The 27,490-nt window shown below is 36.3% G+C and overlaps 1 protein-coding gene across 1 annotated transcript; it reads right to left on the bottom strand.

Annotated features, from left to right (window-relative positions):
• Nucleotides 1-27,490, bottom strand: LOC131439130 (enolase-phosphatase E1). The gene is made up of 7 exons (XM_058609792.1): nucleotides 27,148-27,490; nucleotides 9,817-9,972; nucleotides 7,140-7,276; nucleotides 6,793-7,049; nucleotides 6,416-6,615; nucleotides 3,221-3,659; nucleotides 1-2,524 (listed from the first exon to the last, which is right to left on the bottom strand). Exons 1-7 carry the CDS (start codon nucleotides 27,238-27,240, stop codon nucleotides 1,290-1,292), a joined length of 2,517 nt encoding a protein of 838 aa, XP_058465775.1. The 5' UTR covers nucleotides 27,241-27,490; the 3' UTR covers nucleotides 1-1,289.

Consider the following 27,490-nt stretch of genomic DNA (forward strand, 5'->3'; position numbering starts at 1 on the left):
TTAAATAATTCCTAAAATATTACTGGTTAGTTTATTTTCATCTTTACGTAAACTTTCTTCTTTTTATTTAAGTTTATCATTTACGTGCTTCCATCGAAGCTTGCATGATTTTTTGTTTGTATTTCTCAGGATGAAAAACATGAAAAAGTGACACGTATGTTTCTCACATTTGATATCTGTTATTGATACAAGAAACGTATTTCCGTCTAATATTTTTTTTCAGTTTATGATTGCAACACAGCATTGACAACATAAGAATAGTGATATTTCTTAATCATCTCCATGCCGCATTCTTGCGACTGAACTAGTAAAACTTCGCAATCTTCTGGCTGAAGAACTATAATACTGTACTGACTTCTTTCGTTTTTTTTTTCAAACAAGCACCTATTATGCTTATGTATGAGGAATGTTCCAGACACTAGTGATTTTTTTATTAATTATTTGAGTGATGATTGAGAAATGTTTGGCAGTCAGTTGCAAGTGCTGCATGCACTCATAAAAACAGTCTCTGACTCTCCTCGAAGGGTGGTTGGTATTCAGTTAGTTTTTAAAAATAATTCGAGGAACTATGATTGCTGGTTAGTCTTGTGTCATCGTATGTGCCGTCGTTCGACCCGTAGGAAGACAAGTGTATCGTAAATACAGCAGAGTTTCTGTACCCTTCGAAGATTAACTAGTCATAGTTCTAGAATGGCAAAAAAATGATCCAAAACTGAGTTAGAAAACACAACAGCATTCATAGTATTGGTAAAGGTCTATTACAAGAAAACTGATATAAAATAACGACATCACAAAATAAGTCAATAAAATCCTGTATACTACCGTCAGTGTCATTTGATTTGTTTCTAGTTTCCAACCTGTGCTAGTGTGCTGGGAGGATGAATATTGTGTTCTGCCCATGTACAAACGTATGATGTTACCTTTCTTGCTATCATTGTTTTAAATGCACAAATCGTCTATCCTGTCTATTATTGTTTCTATTGCTCGAAATAATCTTAAAAGTCGTGTACTTTTACAATCAGTAATTCTCTTTGATGCGTTGTTTATTTTATAAAAAAAAACTGGAAAGTATAGTCTCTACAGTTTGGAGAAAAAGGTTAGTATTCCTGCCTGTTGTCTATAGTATAAATATTTATATAAAAATGTAATTAATATTTACTTTCCTCCTTAAGAATACAAAGTGGTTCTACTTTGCTTGTCCTACTCTTAGGGAAATATCGTACTCACGACAGACAGTTCTTTTATCTACTTATCAACGGAGTTATTTTGTTTTTAACATTAGCGACAATTTACGATTCCGCCTCGATCGGTGGAGTAGGGGTGCTGGCACCAACATCGATCACCTTTTTGGACTTGATCTCGGTCACTAGGTCAGACGAGGAGGTGGTGGTGGTGGCGCTGGTTGTATTAGGATTGCTGCTGTTGGTTGTACCGTTTTCGTTGCTGTTAGTTACTGTTGCGTCCGTTTCTTCCACATTCGTAGACGATGTGTCGTTTTCTTTGTCACTGTCACTTTTTTCGTCGTGATTTCCGTTTGTTCCATTGGTGGTGCTTTCTGTAGTATTAGCTTCACCGTTCTCTGGCACTCGGGCCACATCCTTTCCATTAACAAGCTTGGCGACACCATTTTGATGTGTTCCATTTTCTACGGTGGCAGTAGTAGTGGAAACCTCCTCCTTTTCTGACGTTTGTTCTTCGGCGGTCGCTGCATCTGGATTAGACGATTTTGGCTCTTCAGACTTATTTTCTGTTGCCTCATTTTGTTCGGTAGTTGCTTCCGATTTATTCGCTGTTTGGACTTCTGGTGTGGCACAAATAGGCGAATCGGTTTCCATAGCATCCTCTTTCGCTTCAACTGCAACTTCCTCAACTGGTTCAGCTGTCGTTGATTCGACACCCTTGCTTTCTGAGACGACCTCAACTGCCATAGTTTCGGGTTTTGTTTCGTCGGTCTTGACTTCAACGGACTCAGAAACAACTTTGCTTTCGACTGATTTTTCCACCTCTTTAACCTGCTTGGGTTCTTCATCTGAAGTTTCCGTACGAGCAGATTCTTCAACAACTTTTGTTTCCTCGATTGGTTGCGTTGGTTTTTCCTTGTCATCAGCCGAATTAATCTCTTTTGTTATCTTTTCATCTTCCATGGGATCATCGATAGTTTTATTTTTTTCTTTTTCAACAGAAACTTCTTCCGATTGTGTATCTTTAGGTGCAAGTTTGTTAGGCTTTTCCTCTTCTTTAGTGCTGTCAACTGGTGCATTATCTTTTTTATTTTGCTCCAAAGCTTCTGGTACCACCTCGGTTGAATCAACCAAATCAGCCTCCATTTTTTCGACTGGTTTTTCATTGCTTGATGTTACGACCGATGCACCAGTGTCTGCCTTGGTTTGCACAGTTTCTTCCATTTTATCAGTAACTACCGATTCGGTTGATTCAGCAGCAATCGGCGCAGAATCTTTCTCTTCTACCGTGGTGTCTTTCGGGATATTATTGGAAACTGTAGTGTTACTTGTTGTATCAGCAACTGTAAAATAAAGATAATTGTTTTTAGGACTGTGGAGTCATTTGCATTTCTGTTTCAAACACTTTTACTTTTCTATGCCATTTGATTCTAATATATTAATATTATTTAACGTCACTACACCTTCACAAAGGTCACTAATATTCCACAAAAATTCTTACTTTATAATACAGATTCGTATTTCGGATATTTTTTACATCCTTCATCAGTGTATCAGTATTATAAGTCGGCTGATGAAGGATGTAAAAAACAATGTTACCTTAAATAAAAGTAATATAGTAGAATAAAATGGCACAAAAAAGTAAAAGTGTTTAGATAATTCTACTAACTGCTCTAGCTAAAGTGTGATCTTTGTTTTTTCGTTTTCCATTGTGATTAAAAGTAAAAAAACAATAAACAACCTTTTACTCAGAACAATTATTTGATGGTTGGAATAGAAGCAATTGGTAAGTGATTTTCAGTGATCAACAGTACGGCAAACATAAATTGAAGTGTTCGCAAAACTTTTGTGAAACAATTCATTTACAGATTGATAAAAATGAATGAAATTTTCAGATTCTTATCATGCAATATTCTCGAAAATCTAATTGGATCAAATTACACGTATCTCTGATTATTTTAAGAATTTTTATTTGTACCGGAAAATCTAATAATTTATGATTCATTCACTCTCTCCTATTTAGACTCGTGTGTTCTTACCTTCTTTCTCTATAGCACTCTGTTTGGGAGCTTCTTCTTTGGCGGAGCCATCTTCTTCGTCAATATCCATCGTTTCCGCGTCGGTGTTCGATTTCGGTTTCGCAGTTTCAACGGTCTTGTCATCTACCTTATCTGTTTTCTCCTCTGTCTTCTCGTTTATAACGGGTTCCTCTCGCTTGGCGTCCTCTTCCTGTTTATCAGTTTTACTGACCTCTGTGTTTTCTTCCACATCTGGAGATTTTTTAATTTCGCTTTCAGTCTTTTCAGTTGCAAGGGTTGCTACAACGGATTGTTTTTCATTTGAGCCACCATCAGTCGTCTCAGCATCAACATCCATCTGCTGCTCAGAGGATCCTTCCTCCTCAACGGCTTTGCCATTCACTTTGCTGGTATCGTTCTCCGCAGTCGCTGTGACTTTTACCAGCTTGGATGGGGGTTGCTAAATTTTAAAAATTGAAAACGGATAAAAAATAAAAAGGATTAACATTTTGATAAAACGTTTAAAGTCAAATTACAATACTCCTCATGAAACACATCGCACCAAACGAGTATTATTTATTGATACACATTGGTTTGAGTCTTGACTTACTAAAGCTGCCGTTTTTAACAATAGGTGGCTTTGCTATATGTGCCTTAGTTTGGACACAAACCTATAGGAAATGAAAATGAAAACAAAAACAAAAGCAGGATGCTACACAACATAAACCAGAAAAGATTCAACATTTTTAATAGTTTTGCATACAGTTAAGTGACAAAGGTACAGTTTTTTCGGATAGTTCGAAAACGTGAAAATATTTTGACGAATTATTGGTAATGTCAAGGCTTGATCGATCCTTTTTTTACAGAGACGACGACATCAATGTTTTTTTATCACGCGAGAGAAATCAAACTAGATAAAAAGATTAGCCTAATTGGGTAGATGATAACATAGATATATCACTCCGTTGAAATAGACTGATTTCCAGCAATCCTTTGAACTGAAACACAATATTTCATTACGAACCCATCGTGGAGATATGTTTAGTTAGTGTTTCGAGTGTCAAAGTTGTTGATTTTGTTTAGAAATAATACATGCCATTTTGTAAAAGCAAACTTTTTTCAACACAGAAATGTAATGCAGATATATTTTCGTGTAATGTTTTTGTTGAATGCTATTTTTTAGGGTCAAATACCAACACCTATTAATTGACCTTATGCCATAACCTATTTTTAAAAGTATGAGTGACCTTAATTTGTTTTGAATTTTTGGTAATTTGTTCCAACTGACCATATGGTTGCATGTTTGTTCTGTTTGCTATGAAAATTTCTATTCAAACAGGAAAAACATGCGAACGTAGGTAGTTCAAGAGATGAGTAACGCCTGTTAATTACAATTATATTCAGTCATATTTAGACAGACTTGTGCGGCTTAGTAGCCGTTGAATTAGCAGTGTGAAGAGTTTATTGTTGTTCAGTATTGTGATCTGTTGCGAAATTATCATACGACATCATATACTGTATGGTACCATGATACGATAGATCGACGATTTCATTACGTATTATTTTTGTTGTCAATATTTGACATTTGACAGAGCAAAGCAGCAATGCTGTATTATCGACGTTAAGGAATCGAGCAAATGCAATGCCAACAAGATTACATACTACCTGAGGCGGCTTTTGAGCTAGCTTTCTGCTAGACAATCAGTCATACAGATCTACAGTATCGCAGTCCGATACCCTACGAACCTCTACAGTCAATATTTTGTACTACACTTAGATAGGACCGATATTTCCTTAATTAAATTAAAAGTACGAGTATAAATATATGGCGTTTGCTATGAATCATGACCAACGTAAATCAATTTATTGTGACAAAATGTATTAAAGTTTTTGTCATGAGATAGCAGTAGTAGACCCAACATAAAACCAAAATGATACAGATGGTGATGGTGACAACTGATAAAGACAATGGGCGATTACAAAAAAAAAATAAACATTTTAAATTTTTCTAGATTTTTCGAAAATCGTCTAGTTTAGATGGAGAAGAACCAAAAAGTACGTCACTAAGCGAAACCTTTGAACGATCGAACAATAGGATTTGTCATTACCGCAGGTTTATTACACATTGTAATCGAAGGATTTTATACGTACACACGGAGGCCACCCACGGAATCCGAAGCATAGTTTGACACGACAGGTACACACAATTACATCGAAAGGGGCGAGAATTGGACAACCGAAATTTTGAATAAACACGACCGATTGAATTTCTGTTTGCATTTTTTTCGATGAATGAATCGGGATGCTTTTAATTCTGCGATCTTTTCGTGATACTTATTGTTTCGATTTATTTCACCGTCGACTTAATAATGTAATTGACAGAGAAAAACAGCTCGCATTCATCCATCGAAAAACATCGTTTATTTTCTCTTTTATTTATAGATTTTTATTTATCCAGAAGTGAACAAATACTTTCAAAAGGCTTCCAAACACTCACTTCTTGGCCTTTTCGATATTTTTAGTAGATATTACGAGAGAGCCTAGTAACATCGACCTTCAACCACTATCATACTTAAGTACAATCGATTACTGCATTAATGTGTATTCAGTTTTATTGTTTTTCCAGTGACAATACTTTTTATTTGTTTTTCTCTTCGTTTCACACGTCTAATTGTAACACTAAATGTAGTTGTACTAGGGTAGGAATCTTTCCTCTGTTGTCTCGCTAAACATTAATTTTGATCTCTAATAGGAATAATTCACTTCCATTTGATTCTAACACTGGACAAGTATCGTTTACTATTAAAATGATAGATAAGAAAAAAAAGCTAGTTGCAAGATTCGTATCACAAAAAGCAAGGAAAAATCTAAGTATATAATAAATCAGGTGGATTCGGTATTGACACTCAAAAACGAATATCAAGTTCTTTTCGGTTCTTCAGTCCAGTATAACGTCAAATATGGTTCGGTGTCTTATCAATACAGAGATGAAATATACTGTATATGATTCTTACGGATAAAGAATTCACTGTTGACCGTTATCAATAATTAACTATATCAGGATATTTTTTGCAGTTACCATTACCATCTAGTGAAATTACTAGTACCACATACATTTCGAATAAGTGTGTGTGTATGAAAACGATTTCGCAAGTGTAAATGTGTAAATAGCAAAAAATGGAAAGAAAAAGAGATTTAGTGCTTATTGGGATATACCTGAGCTTCGTCGTCTTGGGCAGTTTCGTCGATTTTGCGCTTGCCAGCGCCGTTCGTGGTTTCTTCGGCCGACTCAATAGGGATGTCGGTAAACGATGAGATTACGGTAAATGCGCTGCGGTCATCGTCGGACAGTTCGGCATTGCCGGGTCTGTCCAGGACAACAACATTCAGACCGGCTTCCTTAGCAGCTTTAGCCTCTGCGAAGAAACAAATATAAAAAAAAAACACAAGGAAGAATTGTTAGATCTAATTGAAAATACTGAATAGCAACAAGAAATGGCATTACTACGCTGCTACTACTACTGGTTGAAAATGTTTCGCCAGTAATAATCAAAAACCTGTTCATTGTTATTTTTGGTAAAACAGCAACGTACCTGCAATGACGTCGGTCAGAAAGAGGGCCTCCTCAGCGGAGACCTCAATATTCTTGAGGATGGCCTCGTAGCTGTCCTTTTCTTGCTTGGCACCAATTTTAGTATCATAATGACCGGCCAAATACTTTACCAGATCTCCCTGTTCGCTGTTCTTGAACAACAACTTTTGTGCGTCAACACTTCCACTAGAATAGATATAGATTTTGCGACCCGCTTCCGTCCATTGTTCGAATGCTTTGGAGACGTCATCGTAAACACTAGATGTTTCAAAACGGAGGAAAAGCATTTCATACGTGGTTTTCGTTTAACATCAGATACATTTTGTGATGAAAAAAGTTAAAACTTACTGTCCCTTTATGGATCCATCGTTGTAACCCTCAGCCCAAACCAGACCCTGCAGAGTTTTCAGTGCACCGGTCTTACGATCCAGAGACATTTGCCATTCGACGTTCTTCACTACATCGGCGATGATATCCTCGGAGTCCTAATAAGTGTACACAGAAAAAGAACATAACATAAATGACTCGACTAATACATTTTTGCAGTGATATTTGCTGCTTTGCTTGCTGTGATATTTGTTCTAAGACCGAAGAAGCGAACATATTGGTACCGGTTATATTGAAGAATCCAGCCAACTCTTCTGTGATCGCTGCGCACCTGTTCAAGTGACGAGCGTTGAATTAAGCAATAGTGAGGATTTTCAACACGATTGGCTCTGTATACGAAATTGGTCATCGGAATTCGGTTGAGTTAACTCCTCCCTGAGTCTTGCCAGACAGTGAGGCTTAGGATAGGTGGAACTCACACAAACGCGCGCGCTCGGAGTGTTTGAGGAAAATCATGTGTTCAACACTTGGCGGTAAATACAGGTAGATGCAGTGTGAGCTGTACCAGGTTCACAATCCTGGAAATCCCTGGGCTTTAGCACAACCTTGAGACAGATTGAATGATGCTGTCACAATCTCAGGACTTGTCTTTATCCTTACTCAATGGAGAAGGATGCACACTAATGGTGCCATGGGTAATGTCTAACAAGAAGAGGCAACAATATACATAATGGGAGCAATAAAATGGATATGTTTCTCTTTCTGAGTGTGTCAAACTTGTCAGGCTCTTTTGCAGTATGCAGTTGGTTATATGAGCACCGAATCGTGTACTCTTTGTTACCTTTTGGAACCGCAAATGGCGTGGATAACAGCGCCCGAAACATCCACACATAGTAGTATAGTTGCTTGTTGAAAGTTGCTTGGCGCTTTCTAAGACATAATAATTTCGAATTAATATCTTCTTTAAATATTTCAGCAACGAATTTGCACATGGTGAAAGAATCAATGCACAATTTTTGTCCAACGCCAGTGTTCAGTTGGTCAACAGAGACTAATTCGTCTGGCAAGGAATTGGAATTGTATATCCTGGATCCATAAATGGGCCCGGTTTAGAATCTGAGTTATTCAGCTGCCCAACCGATAAACCCACAAAAAAAATATTCCCATAGATTTTCTTTTGCGTGTCAAATTATATCTCGTCACATATATCGCTTAGTGACTCATGCTAATAATTTTATGTAAATATACGAGTATAGCTATACTTAAAGTCAAATATATGGATTTGACCTAAGGGAAGTCACTGCCGGGAAGAGATCTATAAGACAGACCTCGCACTTGCTGATAATGTCAGCCCATGATCGAGTGTCCTGCAAATCGACAATTCGTTCGCTCATGTTCTGGAGCCGAAAAGTGGACCTCTAAAGAAAAGAATGTATAGCAATTTATCAATTATAGATCGAGAAATCGGCAAAACAAAGTAGTGACTCGATGAATGAGATAACTATTGGTGCACGAATAGTCGAGCTATTTTTAAATTAAACACAACTAATGGATACAAGTAATGCGTTGCAACATTTTACACAAACGTTGTAAGCTTTTGCATATACGGAAGCTGAGTTGTAATTTCGAGATAAAACCATCCGTTTTTCAAAATCGACTGTATTAATTTGGAAATAAGCTTTTTGGCGTAGTTGGTTTGCATAGTAACAATAATTTTTGATTTAGCTTCTATGCTGTTCTCTATGGCTTCCCAATTTCTGGATTTAATTTTTCAGATATAGTTTAATAGTTGAAATATCAAAACGGGTAATACATAATTCCCGTCGAATGACCGGTTAGGTTGGAACTAAAGTAAAAGCAATTAACATTAATATAATAAGAGATGAGTTGCCATTCAATAAAATAAGAAAATCATTCTTGCTATAACAGAGTGTTACTATGAATCCGTAACTTCATTTTTCATTATTTGTTGAATTGCAACTTCTTCGAGGAAATCATTTTCGATTCCGATAAAATCACTTCTCTTTTGGATAGTCATTCAACCTGTGAGTTATTTCGCCAGAAAGAGTCATATCGTCCATTTTGATAATTTTACCGAGAATAAACCCAAAATCGTACATTTTTTCAGCTAAAGAAATTTTGTTTGCTCTAACGGACTAGAACTCTTCATTGGATGGAGTTTATTTCTGATAGCTCATAGATGATTCTGGACGAGCCGACCATGAGCCATACAAGTCGCCACAATACGACTGTAGAAAGCGAATGTCGCTGGTTTTCTTTCGTCGGAAGCACCAATAACTGCGCGAGAGATGCTTCCAACAACACAGCAATCGTATCACGTATCACTCGTTTTTCGGCTTTCCACAAAGCTAGATTCAATCGACTTGTTAAATGCCAACGAGCGGCAGCGGGGCAAGATAAGAAAAATAAACCCGGTTGTGGAACCGAAATATATATCAAGTATTGGATGTAGTTCAGGGTTTTCTTTGGCATCAACAGGACAAACATCATTGCCTTGTGTATAGCTTTAAAATTTACAGTTTGCCATTTTTTCTTCGACTACTTTTTAAAACCATCAGCTCTAATGTGCAACCCGCAGTGTGTCACCATTGCATTTATATCATTTGCTGCGCGGAGGTGACGATGGTAGGTATATATTTCTCTTGACTCTCGACAACGTATTGATTTCGATACGTACCTCAGCAGGGATAGTCACAGCACCTTCGACCTCGGCTTTCTTGTCCTCTTCCGCTTGTTCACGCAACGCAGCGACAACCGTTTTTGTCGCATCATCGCTCCAGTGCGTCTTTAGGTATTCTTCGACATTTTTCAGTACGTAAGGATACAGAACATCCTGTAAATAGAATAAAAGAAGAAAAAAATTATTAGAACTATTGAGAATACGTCAAGGGTCCGCGATTGTTGACATTAGTTATCTGTTTTTAAGGAATTTTTAAATTTCACTACTAGACATAATTGGTGATACCTCATGTTACCCGAAATCTGTAATCATATCTATTATCTAACGTTTGCATTTCAAAAAAATTGACAAAAATTGTCTATTGTTCATGACAAAACTACCCATGCAGCATCAATCATAGTAACCCATGAGTCAGTAGACAAAATTTGACAGCTCTATTATGTCGTTTTCGCTTGATGCCACCAAACCTAACCCAGTTTCCACTGTAACTGCTGTCAAACCATTTGAATGAAGCTAGTTTTGAGCCTAGTTTCAACGTTGTTGAATTGAAAATCGAGCCAGTTTCGAGCCTGGTTTTTATACCAGGTTTGCTCAAACCCCCGTTGCTAAGTGCGAACCCAACACAGTTTCGTGAAAAGTGTTTGTTTGATAAAACTACCCTGGGTCAGTTTCAGTTTTCTCAAGCGAAAACGACATTAGTCGAACTCTAACTGTGATGGCAAAAACAGTGAAGCAACTCTGTTCAGAAGTGTACGCGCTCAAAGAACGGTATCCCGCTGCGTCGAAAACGGACATCGTGCAACACACACAGCAACGGGACGCCTGATATGTCCGTTCCGGCATCTACAACGTCTTGCCACTATTAGACAACAATCAGAGTAACTAAAGAAAATCCGGTTCCGGACGGCCGACAATCCTGAGCGACAAGAAGATCCAAAGGAAGCTGAAGAGAAAAATCGAAGGAAAAGTGGCTACATTGCTGCGTGCACTTGGTCTGAAGTTCGGTGCAACCGGCTAAACAGTGAAAAAAGTACTTAACAAACATGAACATCAGGAATCGGAAGTGCTGCTGTGGCTCAGCGAGAAGGGAATGTCATAGCCACTCTTCTTTCGCTTCGGACAGACCGTGAACGGGAAAATTTATAGTGCGAATTGCCCGCCGGAAGTTGCGTCGTTCATCAAGAAATACCATACGGGGGAAGACGCAGGCCTAATCTGGCGTCGGTTCGCTTCTCCGAAAACTGAATGCCTAAAACTTTTGCGAAAACAATATTATTTTTATTTGGCGCTTCGCATTATTTTGTGCTTAGGGCACATAAAAACTTAGAACATAGAAACTTTAAGTCTGCTTAGTAGTTTATATTCAACTGTTAGGTGGCATAACAGTTCAACATAAATTGTTATGCACTATCGAGTCGAAGACGAAACGTAACAAAAAATATAATTTTAAAAGGTTTTTTTTATCGGTATCATGAAAACCATACAAAAATACAGTAATATTTCACAGAACGATTCAGAATACACTGAAGTCTTTTTTTATGCGAGTTTACGTACCGCATAAAAAAACCTCTGAATAACTCTGAAAATTCGCATAAAAAAAACCGCATAACTCTGAAACTTCGCTTAAAAAAACCGCATAACTCTGAAAATTCGCATAAAACATCATATAAAAAAACGCATAAAAAAGACCTCAGTGTATATGTTTACTTTCACTGAGATGTTCGCAAACTTTGACAGCATCAAATTCTTCGAATTACCAACTTAACTATACCATTTTCAGAGGATTTCGATGAACACTATGAGAATTTTCAAAATTAGGCGGATTGTTGAATGCACATTTTTTAAAGTATGCGGTTTCTTAGCGATTTTTTAAGCGTATGAGGTTATCTTCGATTTTTTATGGAATCTAGAACATTTTTGAATTGATGAGATTGGAGTTTCAAATTGTTGGAATCGATTTTTTTTTAATGCCAAATGCCTTGAGCGACTCTCTTACACGATCATTAAAATTGTCATTACTAAAAAGTAATGCCATTTTTAATGAACGTGTAAGGGTAAGTAATGATGAATTCTCCATACAAATTTAGAATGTCATTACTTTAGTTGTCATTGAAAATGACTATAATAATTCTCGTGTTAGTGTCGCTTGAGAAACAAATAAACGTTAAATTTGGATTATTTCGGAAAAAAAACTAAAAATCGACCCTCTGGGACGACTTTGGACAATTTCTGAGTTCCACCAGTTCCCTCTTTTTCTAGATATCATCATATTGCGACGACTCCCACGTATCTAAGAATGTCGAACCATTTTGCGAATAATTTTTACATTTAGTTTAAATCTGACAGTCGTGACAGTTTATCAATCCTTTTACAAAAATAGTTTCAGATCGCGTGTAAAAAAAATCTGTGTAATTTCTTTTTATACTATCAGTCAAATAGAATACCTTATTAAAAAAAGAATACATCGTCAAACGAAGTGAGTTTTTGAAGAAGTTCTTGTCACGTTCACTGTATTACAATTTTTAAACTACTGGCTTCTTATAATTTTGTTTTCAGTGCAAAATAAATCCAAATAATTTTCCCTTCGTTAAATTTTCTAAAGTACCGTAATGTTAATCAAATTTAACTACTTGATAAAAAATAGCTACCAAAATGTCGAGCTTTGACCGAGAGTAAAAATAACTCGCGAAACAATGCATAGACTAAGAAATCTGGCAACAAACGTTTTATTTCGATTTTGTTTATAGTTTACAAATTATAAAATCTTCTGGTCCGAAGAGGCGAATGATCTTAAGGTTATAACCCGTATAATTGAAACAAAGAATATAGAATTTATGCCCAAACAAACTTTCTTGTTCTATATGAATCAACTAGATCTGTAAATCCAGGTTGGCGGTTCAATGCATAGGACGCTTGTCTTACAAGCCAGTTGTCATATGTTCGAACCCCGACCTGGAGGGATCTAAGTGTCAATAGGATCGTAGTACTACTGGCCATGCAATGATTTTGTACGCTTATGAAACGGCTGCGCTTTGAAACAGCAAGGCCAAATTCCACGAAAGGAATGTAATGCTATGCTTTTTTGGTCTGTGCCAAACGCAAGAAAAAAACCTGTTTTAATCCACCTAGTGGTGTAATGATGCCTTTCTCATATCAATCAAAGTATCATATATAATACTGTGGTATTCTTCAAAATTATTTTTCTTCGATTCTTAAAAGAATAATCGAAATAGATTTGTTTGACCGTCTACTGATAAAAACTATCAATTGGAAAAGATTTGAGGTCCATTTAGAAAACTTTTTACGGTTTTTCGCTCTTTTCAGTGATGGTATAAAATTTTTAACACACTTTACCCTATATTTCCGGATCCGGAAGTCGGATCCTGATGAAATTCAGGAATTACGTATGGGACCACAGGACCTTTCATTTGAACCTAAGTTTGTGAAAATCGGTCGCGCCATCTATGAGAAAAGTTAGAACACATATTTTCATTTTTTTGTACATTTTACCCCATAATGTTAGGGCAAAAAACGTTACATACACACATACACACACAAACACACACACACACACACAGACATTTTGCGTACTCGACGAACTGAGTCGAATGGTATATGACACTCGGCCCTCCGGGCCTCGGTTCAAACGTCGGTTTTCACAGTGATTGCATAACCTTTCTATATGAGAAAGGCAAAAAAAAATTTTCTTCGATTCTTAAAAGAATAACCGAAATCGGTTTGTTTGACCGTCTACTGATAAAAACCATCAAATTGGAGAAGATTTGAGGTCGATTTAGAATTTTTTTTAAGGTTTTTCTTCATTTTCAGTGATGGTGTACAATTTTTAACACACTTTACCCTATATTTCCGGATCCGGAAGTCGGATCCGCATGAAATTCAGGAATAGCGCATGGGACCACAGGACCTTTCTTTTGAACCTAAGTTTGTGAAAATCGGTCGCGCCATCTATGAGAAAAGTTAAAACACATATTTTCTTATTTTTTGCACATTTTACCCCATAACTCTCGAACCGGAAGTCGGATCGAAATTATATTCAGGAATTTTGTATGGGACCCCAAGACCTTTCATTAGAATCTAAGTTTGTGAAAATCGGTTCAGCCATCTCTGAGAAAAGTTAGTGCACTTATTTTCACTATTTTTTGCACATTTTACCCCATAATTCCGGAACCGGAAGTCGGATCCAAATAATATTCAGGAATTTTGTATGGGACCACAAGACCTTTCATTTGAATTTAAGTTTGTGAAAATCGGTTCAGCCATCTCCGAGAAAAGTTAGTGCAAAAAAACGTTACATACACACATACGCACATACACACACACACACATACACACACACACACACATACACACACACAGACATTTTGCGTACTCGACGAACTGAGTCGAATGGTATATGACACTCGGCCCTCCGGGCCTCGGTTCAAAAGTCGGTTTTCACAGTGATTGCATAACCTTTCTATATGAGAAAGGCAAAAATTGCTTGTTTTTCAAGCTTTCATGAACAGTTTCTAGAGGAATTGTATTGTAATATTATTGAAAATATAAGCAGGACATCATCACACCACTAGGTGAATCAAAACAGGTTTCGGTTTTTTAATATATGTAAAGGAATTTACTATGATTGAAATGATAAAATGACGTAAAATGTTTTCCTTCACCTTGAAATCAAACAACCCCTGAAATTAAAACATCTCGAAAAAATGAACTACGTCTGAAACAACATACTAAATTAGCTTTGCTTTCGACTATTTGAGTGGACTAATGGAAACCAATTATTAGTAGACTCGGCATACTTGACATTAATGGAACAAGAGATTATATCCTAATGGATTATATCGGAGTGGATTTTCTCATTGCCGTATGATGGAATCTCAGGAAATGTTTTCAGACTCACTAATTTCATGTACCTGGTTTGTAAAAGTGAGCAAAATCACGTTGAAACTATAAAAGTTTCAAAACTTCACCCTAATGTTCATTGCTGACAAGTCTCAGTTCAATGCTTTTCAATATTTAACTTCAAAACACTACCATCATGCTAGTGAAAGATTTACACAGAAACTCCCATACAAATGTTTTACAATTACACAGTAGGATAACATCAACGGAAATAAAACAAAATCAGCGGTCTGATGAAAATATGAAACCGTCAACCGCTTTTTCGCACAGCATTCATTATTCGTTACCAGCTTCCAAAAGAGGTAGAACGTATCATGTTTAAAAAGAGTTCCCCGAACACATTATACATTATATATCTAACGGTTTGAGAGTCGATTTCGTTTTCCATTAATGATCAAGAAATCCTTAACTGAGTACATTATATTGGCTAAAGAAGTGAGAGAAATTGGATCACTCCATACGACTTTGTTTCGCTCAAGTACCAGTGCGGTGCATATTTAGCGCCAGGTCTGTTATTATACTGCCTTACTGGGTTTTGAAATTTCCGCGACAATACCTACATCTGCGGCGGGCACACATTGCTGTAACCTTGAAAACGGAGTTTGCTCTGCTTTTGATATTTCTTTCACGCGCTACCGATTTCCGAGAATGTGCTAAAAGAAGAGAGAACCCGCAACGTCGGAAACGAAAAGCCCATAAATTATTTGTACATAAAAAAACCCTTCTTAATCCACCTAGTGGTGTGATAATGCCTTTCTCTTCTTTCATAACAGTCTCATGAAAATATGTTTCATACTTTTATTAAATAATTTTGGATACTAATTTTGACACCAATTGATTCAGATTGATTCGAGTAGTTCACAAAAGCATGCTTCAGTGTTTATGACACACAGTCAGCATCATTTTTCCAAACTAGTGCTTGACATTTGCGTTGCCTATTTGTATGAGAACAGTGATGCTAATCTAAAAAAGCCTTCTTAGTCCACTTAGTGAAATTTTCATATATCTTGAAAAATCACCATAGGGGGGAGTACATGAAATTTTCGAAATCGAAAAAAAATTTTTGATGCCAAAAGGCTTAGAATTGCATGAAACGTCGAGATTTAGTGTCATCTCGAAAAAAAATTTTTTTGAAAAAATCGACTTTTTGGGACTTAGAAAAAATATGAAAATTTTTCTAAGTCCCAGAAAGTTGATTTTTTCAAAAAAATTTTTTTTCGAGATGACACTAAATTTCGATGTTTTATGCAGTTTTAAGAGTTTTGGCATCAAAAAAAATTTTCGATTTTGGAAATTTCATGTACTCCCCCCTATGGTGCTTTTTCAAGATCGAAAATTGCCAAACCTTTACCACCGGGCAGCACCCCTTAAGCATGTCCGATTTAGGTCAAATTTTGCATGAAGACTTTTTTCGAGGTGCTTAAACTTTTGAGCACTAGAACTTTACGAAAATAGAGTTGATCCCAAAATTTTGGCACCCTTATATATATAAGAGCGGTAAAAATCAACGTGTTTTGTCGGTTACGTCACTTATACCATCATATATCTGGAACCAAAAGTCACAACCATTTGATCTTCGAACTTGATCAACGGCCCGACAGTAGCTTTCAAACGAGCCCAAGTTTGTTAAAATCGGATCAGCCATCTCTGATAAAATTGAGCGCGTTCAAATACAACGCTTTTTGTCGGTTACGTCACTTATACGATCATATCTCCGGAACCAAAACTCACAACCATTTGATCTTCGAACTTGATCAATAGCCCGACAGTAGCTTTCAAACGAGCCCAAGTTTGTTAAAATCGGTTCAGCCATCTCTGAGAAAATTGAGCGCGTTCAAATAGCACGATTTTTGTCGGTTACGTCACTTATACCATCATATCTCCGGAACCAAAAGTCTCAGCCATTTGATCTTCGAACTTGATCAATGGCCCGACAGTAGCTTTCAAACGAGCCCAAGTTTGTTCAAATCGGTTCAGCCATCTCTGAGAAAATTGAGCGCGTTCAAATACAACGCTTTTTGTCGGTTACGTCACTTATAGAATCATATCTCCTGAACCAAAAATCACAGCCATTTGATCTTCGAACTTGATCAATGGCCCGACAGTAGCTTTCAAACGAGCCCAAGTTTGTTCAAATCGGTTCAGCCATCTCTGAGAAAATTGAGCGCGTTCAAATATCTTCGAAAAGTGCACACACATACACACACACACACATACACACACACACATACACACACACACACACAGACATTTTCCGATCTCGACAAACTGAGTCGAATGGTATATAACACTATGGGTCTCCGAGGCTCCGTTCGAAAGTCGGTTTTTCCAGCAATTCTAATACCTTTCTATAGAGAAAGGCAAAAACTCGAACGAGGAGCTTATACCACAGATAACAGACGAATCCAACCGACTCCGTTTGTGAAGTAATCATTAAATAGCTTGAACTACAGAAACGCTCTGAGCGACCCAGAAATTAACGCTTATTTTTGCGTAGAACACAGACAGATGAGTTCTGTGATCTGTGCTTATACCGGGACAATGCAAGTCCATGTTTGCTGTAGCGCGTTATATCTGATGTGTATGATATACAGAGGAGCCTCACTTTAACAATTATGGACAGAACCGAATTGGGAGACGGTTACGGTTAGATATGTTATTGTACGATACATCCCGAACGTCGCGTCAACGAAAATTGATCGTTTTAGTCATCACGAGACGATTGCTTCCTTTCAGTTGCTTCGCAACATGTGGAAAATGTACCGATCTAAGGTTGCTGACTATTTTCTATATTTTTTCTATATTTATTTAGGTATAATCAACAGACACAATATGGTCCTAATGATAATTTCTAGTAATATATAAAAAATTTCCAAGTATCCTACTGCGTGATAGATTGAAGTCAAATCCTGATGAAACGCGGTTGAATGATCTCTGCAAGCCAATAGTAGCATTGTTAGCACCGTAGTTAGTTCGTCGTAAAGGAAGTCGAAAGATGCACTGTTGCGAAGATCCCGGGGTCGGACGTTGATATTAATTTCGCGGAGCAAAGCAGGGCATTTGGACACACATCCTTTTACCGCCGCTCTTGACGGATTTTACGATCTTGTAACATTCGTTTGTAATTTGGGCCCAACAAATATTATTCATTGCTTTTCTACTATTATAATCACTTTTGGGTATGTAACTTGAATATCTTCAACCTACGGGTCTTATTGTTTATTTTTCTAATGAGAAATTTTGAGCGAAAGGGGCAAAAACCGGAATTTTATTTTCTAAATAATATAACTTTTTCGATTCACTATTATTATATTAGGTATTATAACAATTTAAAACTATACCGATAACCAGTTCTCGGTTCCGGTAGTACCGAAAGCAGCGATCAAAAACTCTAACCGAAATTTTTATTTTCTCAGAGGCGGCTGAATCAATTTTCACAAATTTAGACTCTAATAAAAGGTTTTGCTTTTCTCATGTAGAAAGTTCATGCAATTACTGTGAAAACCGACCGAGTACGTAAAATGGTGTGTGTGTGTGACGTTTTTTGCACTAATTTTTCTCGGAGTTGGCTTAACCGATTTTCACAAACTAAGATTCAAATGAAGGTCTTGTTGTCCCATACTTAATACTTAAATTTCATCCGAATCCGACTTCCGGATCAGAAATATAGGGTAAAGTGTGTTAAAAATTATATACCATCATTGAAAAGGGCGAAAAACCGTAAAAAAAAATTCTAAATCGAACTCAAATCTTCTCCAATTGATAGTTTCTATCAGTACACGGTCAAACAAACCGATTTCGGTTATTCTTTCAAGAATCGAAGAAAATTATTTTAAAGAATACCACAGTATTATATATGATGGTATGATTGATATGAGAAAGGCATCATTACACTACTAGGTGGATTAAAACAGATTTTTTATATCATTTATTTCACCCCGGCTTTAATCATTTCGGTCGTTTATCGACCTGGAAAATAAAAAAATGTTGTCCGTTTTGGCCATAAAAGGTTTTATGTAATGCAAAAAAAAATCGAAGAATTCTGTTTCTGAATTGAAAAGGTTATACTAGTTTATATTAAAAAACAAACTTGATTGTTCTTTATTTAGAGAAAGAAGCATTCTTTAGTAATATTTACGAAAACATGAGTTATATGAGAAAAGTTTAATACAGATTTGCGTGCGAATTTTCGAAATTATACGTTTTATATTTCATACGGATTTTGAAAGTTATGCAATTTTTTGCATACAATCGCTCGCATGAATAGACTTCAGTGTGTGCAAAACGATGCAATCTAGTGTAGAATTTTTATATGGTGTGGTATTATAACTAAAAGGTGATTTTTTTGAGGTTAGGATTTTCATGCATTAGTATTTGCTCAGATTTTTTGAGGTTATGATTTTCATGCATTATTATTTGCTCAGTATGCTCTGACATTTCATCATGAATAGACTTACTAACGAGCAACGCTTGCAAATCATTGAATTTTATTACCAAAATCAGTGTTCGGTTCGAAATGTGTTTCGCGCTTTACGCCCGATTTATGGTCTACATAATTCTGGTTGAATGGCTACGTAAATAAGCAAAATTGCCGCATTTGGAGTGAAGAGCAACCAGAAGCCGTTCAAGAACTGCCCATGCATCCCGAAAAATGCACTGTTTGGTGTGGTTTGTACGCTGGTGGAATCATTGGACCGTATTTTTTCAAAGATGCTGTTGGACGCAACGTTACAGTGAATGGCGATCGCTATCGTTCGATGCTAACAAACTTTTTGTTGCCAAAAATGGAAGAACTGAACTTGGTTGACATGTGGTTTCAACAAGATGGCGCTACATGCCACACAGCTCGCGATTCTATGGCCATTTTGAGGGAAAACTTCGGAGAACAATTCATCTCAAGAAATGGACCGGTAAGTTGGCCACCAAGATCATGCGATTTGACGCCTTTAGACTATTTTTTGTGGGGCTACGTCAAGTCTAAAGTCTACAGAAATAAGCCAGTAACTATTCCAGCTTTGGAAGACAACATTTCCGAAGAAATTCGGGCTATTCCGGCCGAAATGCTCGAAAAAGTTGCCCAAAATTGGACTTTCCGAATGGACCACCTAAGACGCAGCCGCGGTCAACATTTAAATGAAATTATCTTCAAAAAGTAAATGTCATGTACCAATCTAACGTTTAAAATAAAGAACCGATGAGATTTTGCAAATTTTATGCGTTTTATTGTTTAAAAAAGTTCTCAAGCTCTTAAAAAATCACCCTGTAGATAGATCTGTAACTTCGAAACCAATACTTTGATCGGTTTAAATTTGAGTTAGACGAAATATCACTGAAGTCATCTTTGAGAAATCGATGGTAAATTTTTCATTTAGATCCTTCTGATATGCGTGGAATTTGGACCGCATAAAAGAATAACATAGCTACAGAAATCCACATAAAAAAACGAACAATTTTTCCAATCCTTTTCTTATTTGTCATTTGCAGGGTTGTTACGAAAAATTTCAAAATCAAAACGCGCGAAATCCGCGCGAAGTCGAAAACTCAAACGCGCGAAATCCGCGCGAAGTTGAAAACTAAAACGCGCGATATTCGAGTGAAGCGAAGACAACTATTTTCATGCAGGTGATACTTTACGCAGTACGTGAAAATTCACTTAAATATAATTTAAAAATTGCATAAATTTGTTATATGAACACAATAAATAAGTCCGCATACAGCACTTCACTTCGAGAAACCCGATGAAAACGATTTCATTTTTATTCTCCATCTTGCAAGACTTTTTGCAAGCGTATGAGTAATGTCAACAATATGTGCGTAAAAACAAATTCCGGCGCTTCTTTTCCTGATTTTAATCAATAAATCTTCCAAATGGTTGAAAAATAAACCAATCAGTTCATTCTGCTTAAAATTGCAATTCAAGAAAAGTGTCTTAGTCTAGAACTTTTCGGTTTTCCTTAGAACAGCTCGTGAAAAATTATCTCAGTTTCAGCTTACTTCCACTGACACATTTGATTAGCAACAAACACATTCCTATATGGATTTCCTCTTGCAGAATTTTATTTCGTAGCTTCTATAAGTAAACCGTGTACGGAAAATGTTACAGTGAAAATAAAAATACTTACAATTGTGATTTCGGAAGAAGTTAAACATTTTTTTTTGCTTCAACATCTTCTTTCTCGGCAAACATTTCCTTCTTGGTAAGAAAAATTTTAAGGTAGACCACATCAGGATGATCTGATTCACTCTTTTTAATTTCAGTTTCAATTATAATAGCGCCTTCTTCTGTTGCCAGATTTTACTCTGAATGTCTTTCTTTTCCTCCTCATCGTTTGATTCTGTTATTTGGATCAGGGAAAAACCCACTTATTACGTTCTTTGCTTTGTTGAACGTATTATCACTGAGACGATATCTTTCATCTGACATTAATATCCTTGAGTGCAAAATGGTTAAATAGCAACTTATATCACTCGAGATGGAAAAGCATAAAATCGAAATTTTGTCCACTGAAGAAAACATTGGCTTGAACCGCCTGCTAGTAAATTTTAGTTTTATCAAGGTGAAAATTCGCCCATCTCGACCAATTGCTGAAACGTTCGCCCATCTTTAATTTTTTAGGGTTTCATAAAACTCACAAGCTTAAAAAAATTGCAAAGAATTTTGTGGAAGGATGTTTTTTTAAATTCGCGCAAAATCCGCGCCATAGCATCAAAATCTTAGCAGAAATCGCGCCAAATCCGCGAAAATCGCGAAATTCGCGAAAACCGCGGGATCCGCGCGACCGTAACAACCCTGCATTTGCGAAACTTAAAGTATGAGAAATATGATAATTGAATCGCTTCTGAGAAAATTTAATGCGAATAGAAAAAGTGAAATTTGCCAATTGCGTCTCGTATACGATTATATCTTCGGAACAAAGAATGTTTATCATGGAGATTGCGACTTTATCAAACCACCTAATATAGGTTGAGATCTTTTTTTATGCGGATTTCCGAAGTTACGCGGTTTTCTTGTTTTGTCTTAAAAATGCATGAAACGTCGAGATCTGATGTTATCCCAAAATGTTTTAAGTCAACTCTGACACTTTCGATTTTTTTCAAAATTTAGGAAATGTCAAAACATTTCTAAATTCCTAAGTCGATATATTTCAAAAATAAAAAAAAAAGTTCTAGATTACACTAGATCTGGACGTTTGATGCGTTTCTAAGATATCTGGTATCAAAAAGAATTTCTTTAGTTTTGTGGGTTTTTAACGTGGATTTCCGAAGTTATGCGGTTTTTTTGTGCGATTTTTTAACGCGTGTTCCCCGTGTAAAAAGAGACCCCAGTGTAGTAGATTTCGAACGCGTCTAATATTTTTAAAATCGGTTCAGATTTCGCCTAGAAAATTTAGCGCATAGAAAAATAGATTTGTAGAAATATAAAAGATCACATCTTTCGAACCATAAATGTTCACCATTGCACTTCCGAATTTCATCAATGAGCTCATAATAGCTATTAAATAAGTCTAATTGCCGTTTTTCATTGAAAAACACTGGTTGAGTGGATTGCTCTGGTTTTGAACTTTCGAGCACAAATGCAATATTCTCCCGGTGTTTCGTTGCCACTTCTAGTCGGAAATGCATGACCACCAGTGTTTTCAATGAAAAACGCCATAAGTTCAACAAAATTCTAGTGTGGTTGGTCGGTGGTCATTTGAATCATTATATTGACGACTTTTTCCGGACCCGGAAATCGGGAACAAGTATAATCAAATGGATTTCGTTTGATCATCTACAAATTGAAATAACATTGAATCAGCTTCTAAGATTACGTATCATGTTCGTGACGTTATTTATACGACGGTTTTGGATACGGATCATAGCGGATGCGATTCTACAATCTCCTACATTTCGTATTATGAATTACTATTGAAAAACTTGGAACTGATCCAGGGAATTGAGTTGGGTTCACACTAAAAACGGTGATGCAAGTGAATCCGATGTCAGAATTTAAAAAAAAATTAATAAATTTTTATACGCTCTTTTCCTCGATAAATAAATTTTAAAATTCTCATATAAACGAATTAATAGTTACAAAGCTAACCTCGGTACAATCTTCGAAAAAAATTCTTGACTTGATATTTCTACAGATTCCTCTGGAATCTGTAGAAATATCAAGCTACAGCTACTGTCACGATTTTAAATTCTGAGAATCCTTTTAAATCGTTCCGCAGATATAACTACCGTGTTTAAAATTTAACTGCTCCTACAACATAAGCTGCCCAAATAACCACTAAATCCTATATTCGCTTTACAAGCGTATATAAAGCAAAAAAACGCCATTGCCTTACATTTGCTCTTTATGCAGCTACAAATCATACATATGATTTTGTAATTAATTTGGTTAGATAGAGCAAATGATCATCCTTTCATGTCTAATACTGCATTAAATGCAATATCAGATTTTAATTCATGTAAAAATGAGACGTATATGTCATAAGAAATCATAATCAATTTCCATCTTATCTTTTGAGTCAATAATGTATTACACTGACATAGCAGATCTTACTTCAACTGATGGATTTAATATATAGGGGCCCTTACATGAGTAATGTCATTATTACCAAGCAATGTTTATTTTTAACGAACGTGTAAGAGAAATAGTGATGAATTCTACATACAATGTTATTACTTAGTAATAATTAAAATTGACATTACTAATTCTCGTGTTAGGGCCCCCTTGTGGATAAACGAAGAACTTAAAATGATAGATAGTACGGTTACTCTGCGGAACGCGGTAGCAGTATTATTTTGAAAATTACTAAGATTGAAAACGGTAATACGCGTAATTGCTTTGAATCATAACGCAGAATAAATAAACGTTGTGATCAAGCCCAGATTAAAATTGACTTCAAGAACAATTATTTTGGAATAGAGTACTTTCGTTTCAACCCTGCTAGCTAGTTGAGTTGACATTTTTAATAGAAATAGCAGTCGAATAATATACTAAACAAACAAAATAATTTTTTTTATATCATTTATTTTACCCCGGCTTTAACCATGTTGGTCGTTCACCGGGTAGAAGTTATAAAATTTAACCGTTTTGGTTTACAGAGTTTTGTTTTTTATGTTTGTTTTGTTTTTCTATTCCGTTGTGGCCGCGGGAGTCATCCCAAGGGGGTCCAGCCCCCTTGCGGATGGCCCACAGGTTTTCTTTGTTGGTATTTTTGGTGGGTTCGTTATGGCTGGCGCGCACCAGGGTCCATTGGCTTTCTAACAAAATAATTATTAAATTTAAAATTAAAAAAAAAGGCGTGAAGATTTTATAGGGGCAGGGACTTTACAACATACAACTATTCACACGAAGTGTACTACTAAGAAAATGTGAATTCCTTCTGCCGACAATGAATGCTGCCAAAGAGAACTGGAAAGTCGACTCAAAGCAAGCGGCAAACAGGTTTAAGTCTATTTTTAGAGTGCAAAATTAGGGCTCACATTTCCAGTGGAAGACAGCTTATTTCGTTGTCTCTTCTACATCCAGGTAGGTAAGGACAGTGGAAAGCATACATAGGAAAATTGTACTTATATTCATCTTATTAGATGCAGCACCACGGGGGTTCACAATCGGTACATTGCGCTCTATTCGATTTTAGCATCTCAACTTCGATTCTGGGAAAAGTTATAGCAGTTCTGCGGACGTGTAGGAAGTACGGTTGTATTTAGAAGAAGCAAAAGTTCCATATTCTTACTACAAATAACGGACTCAAATGAATATGTGTACGTAGAACGTATTTGAAAACATAGAATTTAGAAATTTTGAGAAGATCTACATGCTGAAATTCGGGAGAAATGTTTCTCGAAATTTATTTTTAGTAAAGCAATGCGTCAAGTACCAAGTAGAGATATCAGTTATTTCTGTTTAACAAATTTGCTCATCTTTTTATTCGAGTATGGGACAAGAATAGCAGATCTCATTCTAATGGTTTAGTATTTACATATTAACGTCATCACTGCAGAAGTTGCGCTAATAAAGAGCTCGGTTAAATGGATATATGAAAATATATAATATATTTGTATTATATAAGTAAAAGGTGAAGGTCGGTTAAGAACGAGAAACCCATTAGGGGCCCTCACACGAGGTTAGTAATCACGATGTAGAATTAACACTGGTGGTGAGATAGGGCGGTTTTAATTTTGTAATTTTCTCTAGAAATTAAGTATGGCGCTGGGATCCTCGCAGGTAAACATCCGAACAAAACATGACAAGAGTTCTATTTCAGAACAAATGTGTGAAATTTTCGGGTATTGAGTTTAATTCCCCAAATTATGAAGTATTCTCGTCTTGGTAGATATGAAATAAAAGTTTGTTCTCGGTTATAGCAACTGCAAGTAATTCGATGGATAATCCTGAAACGCTCGATGTTTACACTTTTCTTCCCCATACCTTCTTGTTTTTCCAAAAATTAAATGACAACCGCACTCAACATAGAAAATCGCCACCTGTCCGCTTACCATCTTGATTAGTAATGTCTTTTTAATGATTACTAAGTAATGACATTCTAAATTTGTATGGAGAATTTTTCATTACTGCCTTTACACGTTCATTAAAAATGACAATAATTGGTAACAATGACATGACTGGTCCTCTATTAAAGGATTAAACACGCATGATAAAACAGGAGAATTTTAAAAAATTCAATATAACAACCAAATTTCCTTCTCAAACACACACACACACAGAGATCTAGATGAAACATTTTGAAGGTAATAACGCTATTTGTTAAGTAAATACCAGTTTTTTCTAGTCAGTGCATTGACACGAAATCCTTAACGGATATAAAAGTCTGTTACCCTATACCAACATTACAGCTAAATTCTTTACATTCATATGTTTTTCGCACGAACAGTACACTAACGAATTTCAGCCGGCGTACCGGAAAGCTGAGAACTACAATTGTGAGTGTTAGAGGAGTTAACATTCATACAACAGTGTGTGTATGTACCTATAGAAATGCTTGACAAAGAAAAGAAAAACCATTCCAGTGTTGCAAGAGAACCTTACATAGCCGATTTTCAAATTAATATTGTACTTAGTTTACCGCCGATAAAATGAATAATTTTTTTTAACACGAAACTTTCCCATTATCTTGGAATAATTTATATTTTTTATAGACATCTATTTAAATGATGAGTTAAACATTAAATTCAAATGAAATCTAGATTTAATTTTTTCAGCTTATTCAAAATATGGGCCCATAATATGTTAGAGTGCCCAAGAATACCTCCGTTACAATATTCTTTGTTCTTATATGTCGTTTTCGCTAGAAGTCAAAACTAACTGAGTTTCCATTCTAAGTCAAATCCATATACTTGACAACAGTTGGTGTCGAACCTAGGTTGAGTTTTGCTTCAAGCGAAAACGGCAATAGTTAAACATGTTATTCGTATGATACATATGACTGTTTAAACCCAATGGTATAATAAAAATAATGTCGAAATCACAACAGAGCCACAAAGACATTATTTCGGAGTGATGCAAAAAGTAATATTTTTTATACAATATACATCAACACATAAAATTGAATTGGCTGTGAGTCGTCAGATCTACTTTGTATTGCACCGGTGAACATTCTCTTACGAAGATTAGTTTATATAAAAGACTATATTCGCCATATCGCTGAGCTACTAAAAAAAACAGATACAAGTATCACGAACTGTTCTAACTTGAATTAAGGAACCATGTTAAAATTTGAAGAGGGTAGATTTTTGACAAAATTTAGATATTAAAAAATTTGAACTGCCATCCCTGATTCTTGTATTTTAACCAACACCACAAAATATGGCAACATCCCTGCTACCATGCAGGTGGTGGCTTCTTTCATTGGTGAACATGCTGCTGCAGCATGAAAGCTTCGGGAAAATGCCGGTTAATAGAACAAAGCTCACCGAACACGTTAATCATACATGATGTTACATGAATATCTGAAGCAGAATCTAAATTTTGACTAGAAACAATCTCGTCAAGGTCGTCAAATTTCAGATAAAGCAACGATCAACCATTTTGTCACACACACATACATGGCACGCCGGCCGCTTAGTAAAATGTGTATACGCGGCGGAGTCGGAGCCCCAAACCGATCGATGATACTCCACAGCACTTCCAGCAAGAGAAATCGGTCTGCAAAAAGATGTAGTAAAAAGCAAATGCGGTCCACCATTTTTTTCTGTAACGTTTTTCTTTGCATATAGTGACTGTACAAGTTTGATAAATACCCATTTTTACTAACTATCTGCGTACTTTCAGGGCATTTTCCTGAAGCCGGTGATCGAATGCTATGGAAGCGACCTTATTTCGAACCGTAAAAAAATATTAAAAATAATTTACGAAAACCACAGGATAAGTTTTTATTCAGTTAGAAAAATGAATCTTACCTTAACGAAGCTGACGGAAGATGTGGTACCTTCAATATCGCAAATGATAGACTTTGCGGCAAGTACTTTCTCATCAAAACTGACGGCTGCCATCTTTTTTCACTTTTAACAGTTAGATGCTTTTCAACTCACTAAATACTTGTAAGCACAAAATCAGACCGGAAATTATCAATCGAGGCTGAATTTTACAGCTAGGAGATTCTAGCTATCATAAAATTGCAAGTTTTCAAAAAAAAGTGCACTAACACCACGAGTCAGAGAGAAATTACGAGCGGAACGAAACTTGCGAGGACTAGACGCTAAACCGGCCGATAGCTTTCTACAGACTGAACGCCGCGCAAGC

This window comes from Malaya genurostris, chromosome 1 (genome assembly GCF_030247185.1).
Source record: "Malaya genurostris strain Urasoe2022 chromosome 1, Malgen_1.1, whole genome shotgun sequence".
Lineage (NCBI taxonomy): Eukaryota > Metazoa > Arthropoda > Insecta > Diptera > Culicidae > Malaya > Malaya genurostris.

What these genes read in the sequence shown, in the direction of transcription:
- LOC131439130 (XM_058609792.1), bottom strand. Translation starts at nt 27,240, where the DNA reads ATGGCAGCCGTCAGTTTTGATGAGAAAGTACTTGCCGCAAAGTCTATC. An exon ending in CTTCCGTCAGCTTCGTTAAG is followed by an intron (nt 9,973 to 27,147) that starts GTAAGATTCATT and finishes TTCTATTTACAG; the next exon opens with GATGTTCTGTATCCTTACGT. An exon ending in GATGGATCCATAAAGGGACA is followed by an intron (nt 7,050 to 7,139) that starts GTAAGTTTTAAC and finishes TGAAACATCTAG; the next exon opens with TGTTTACGATGACGTCTCCA.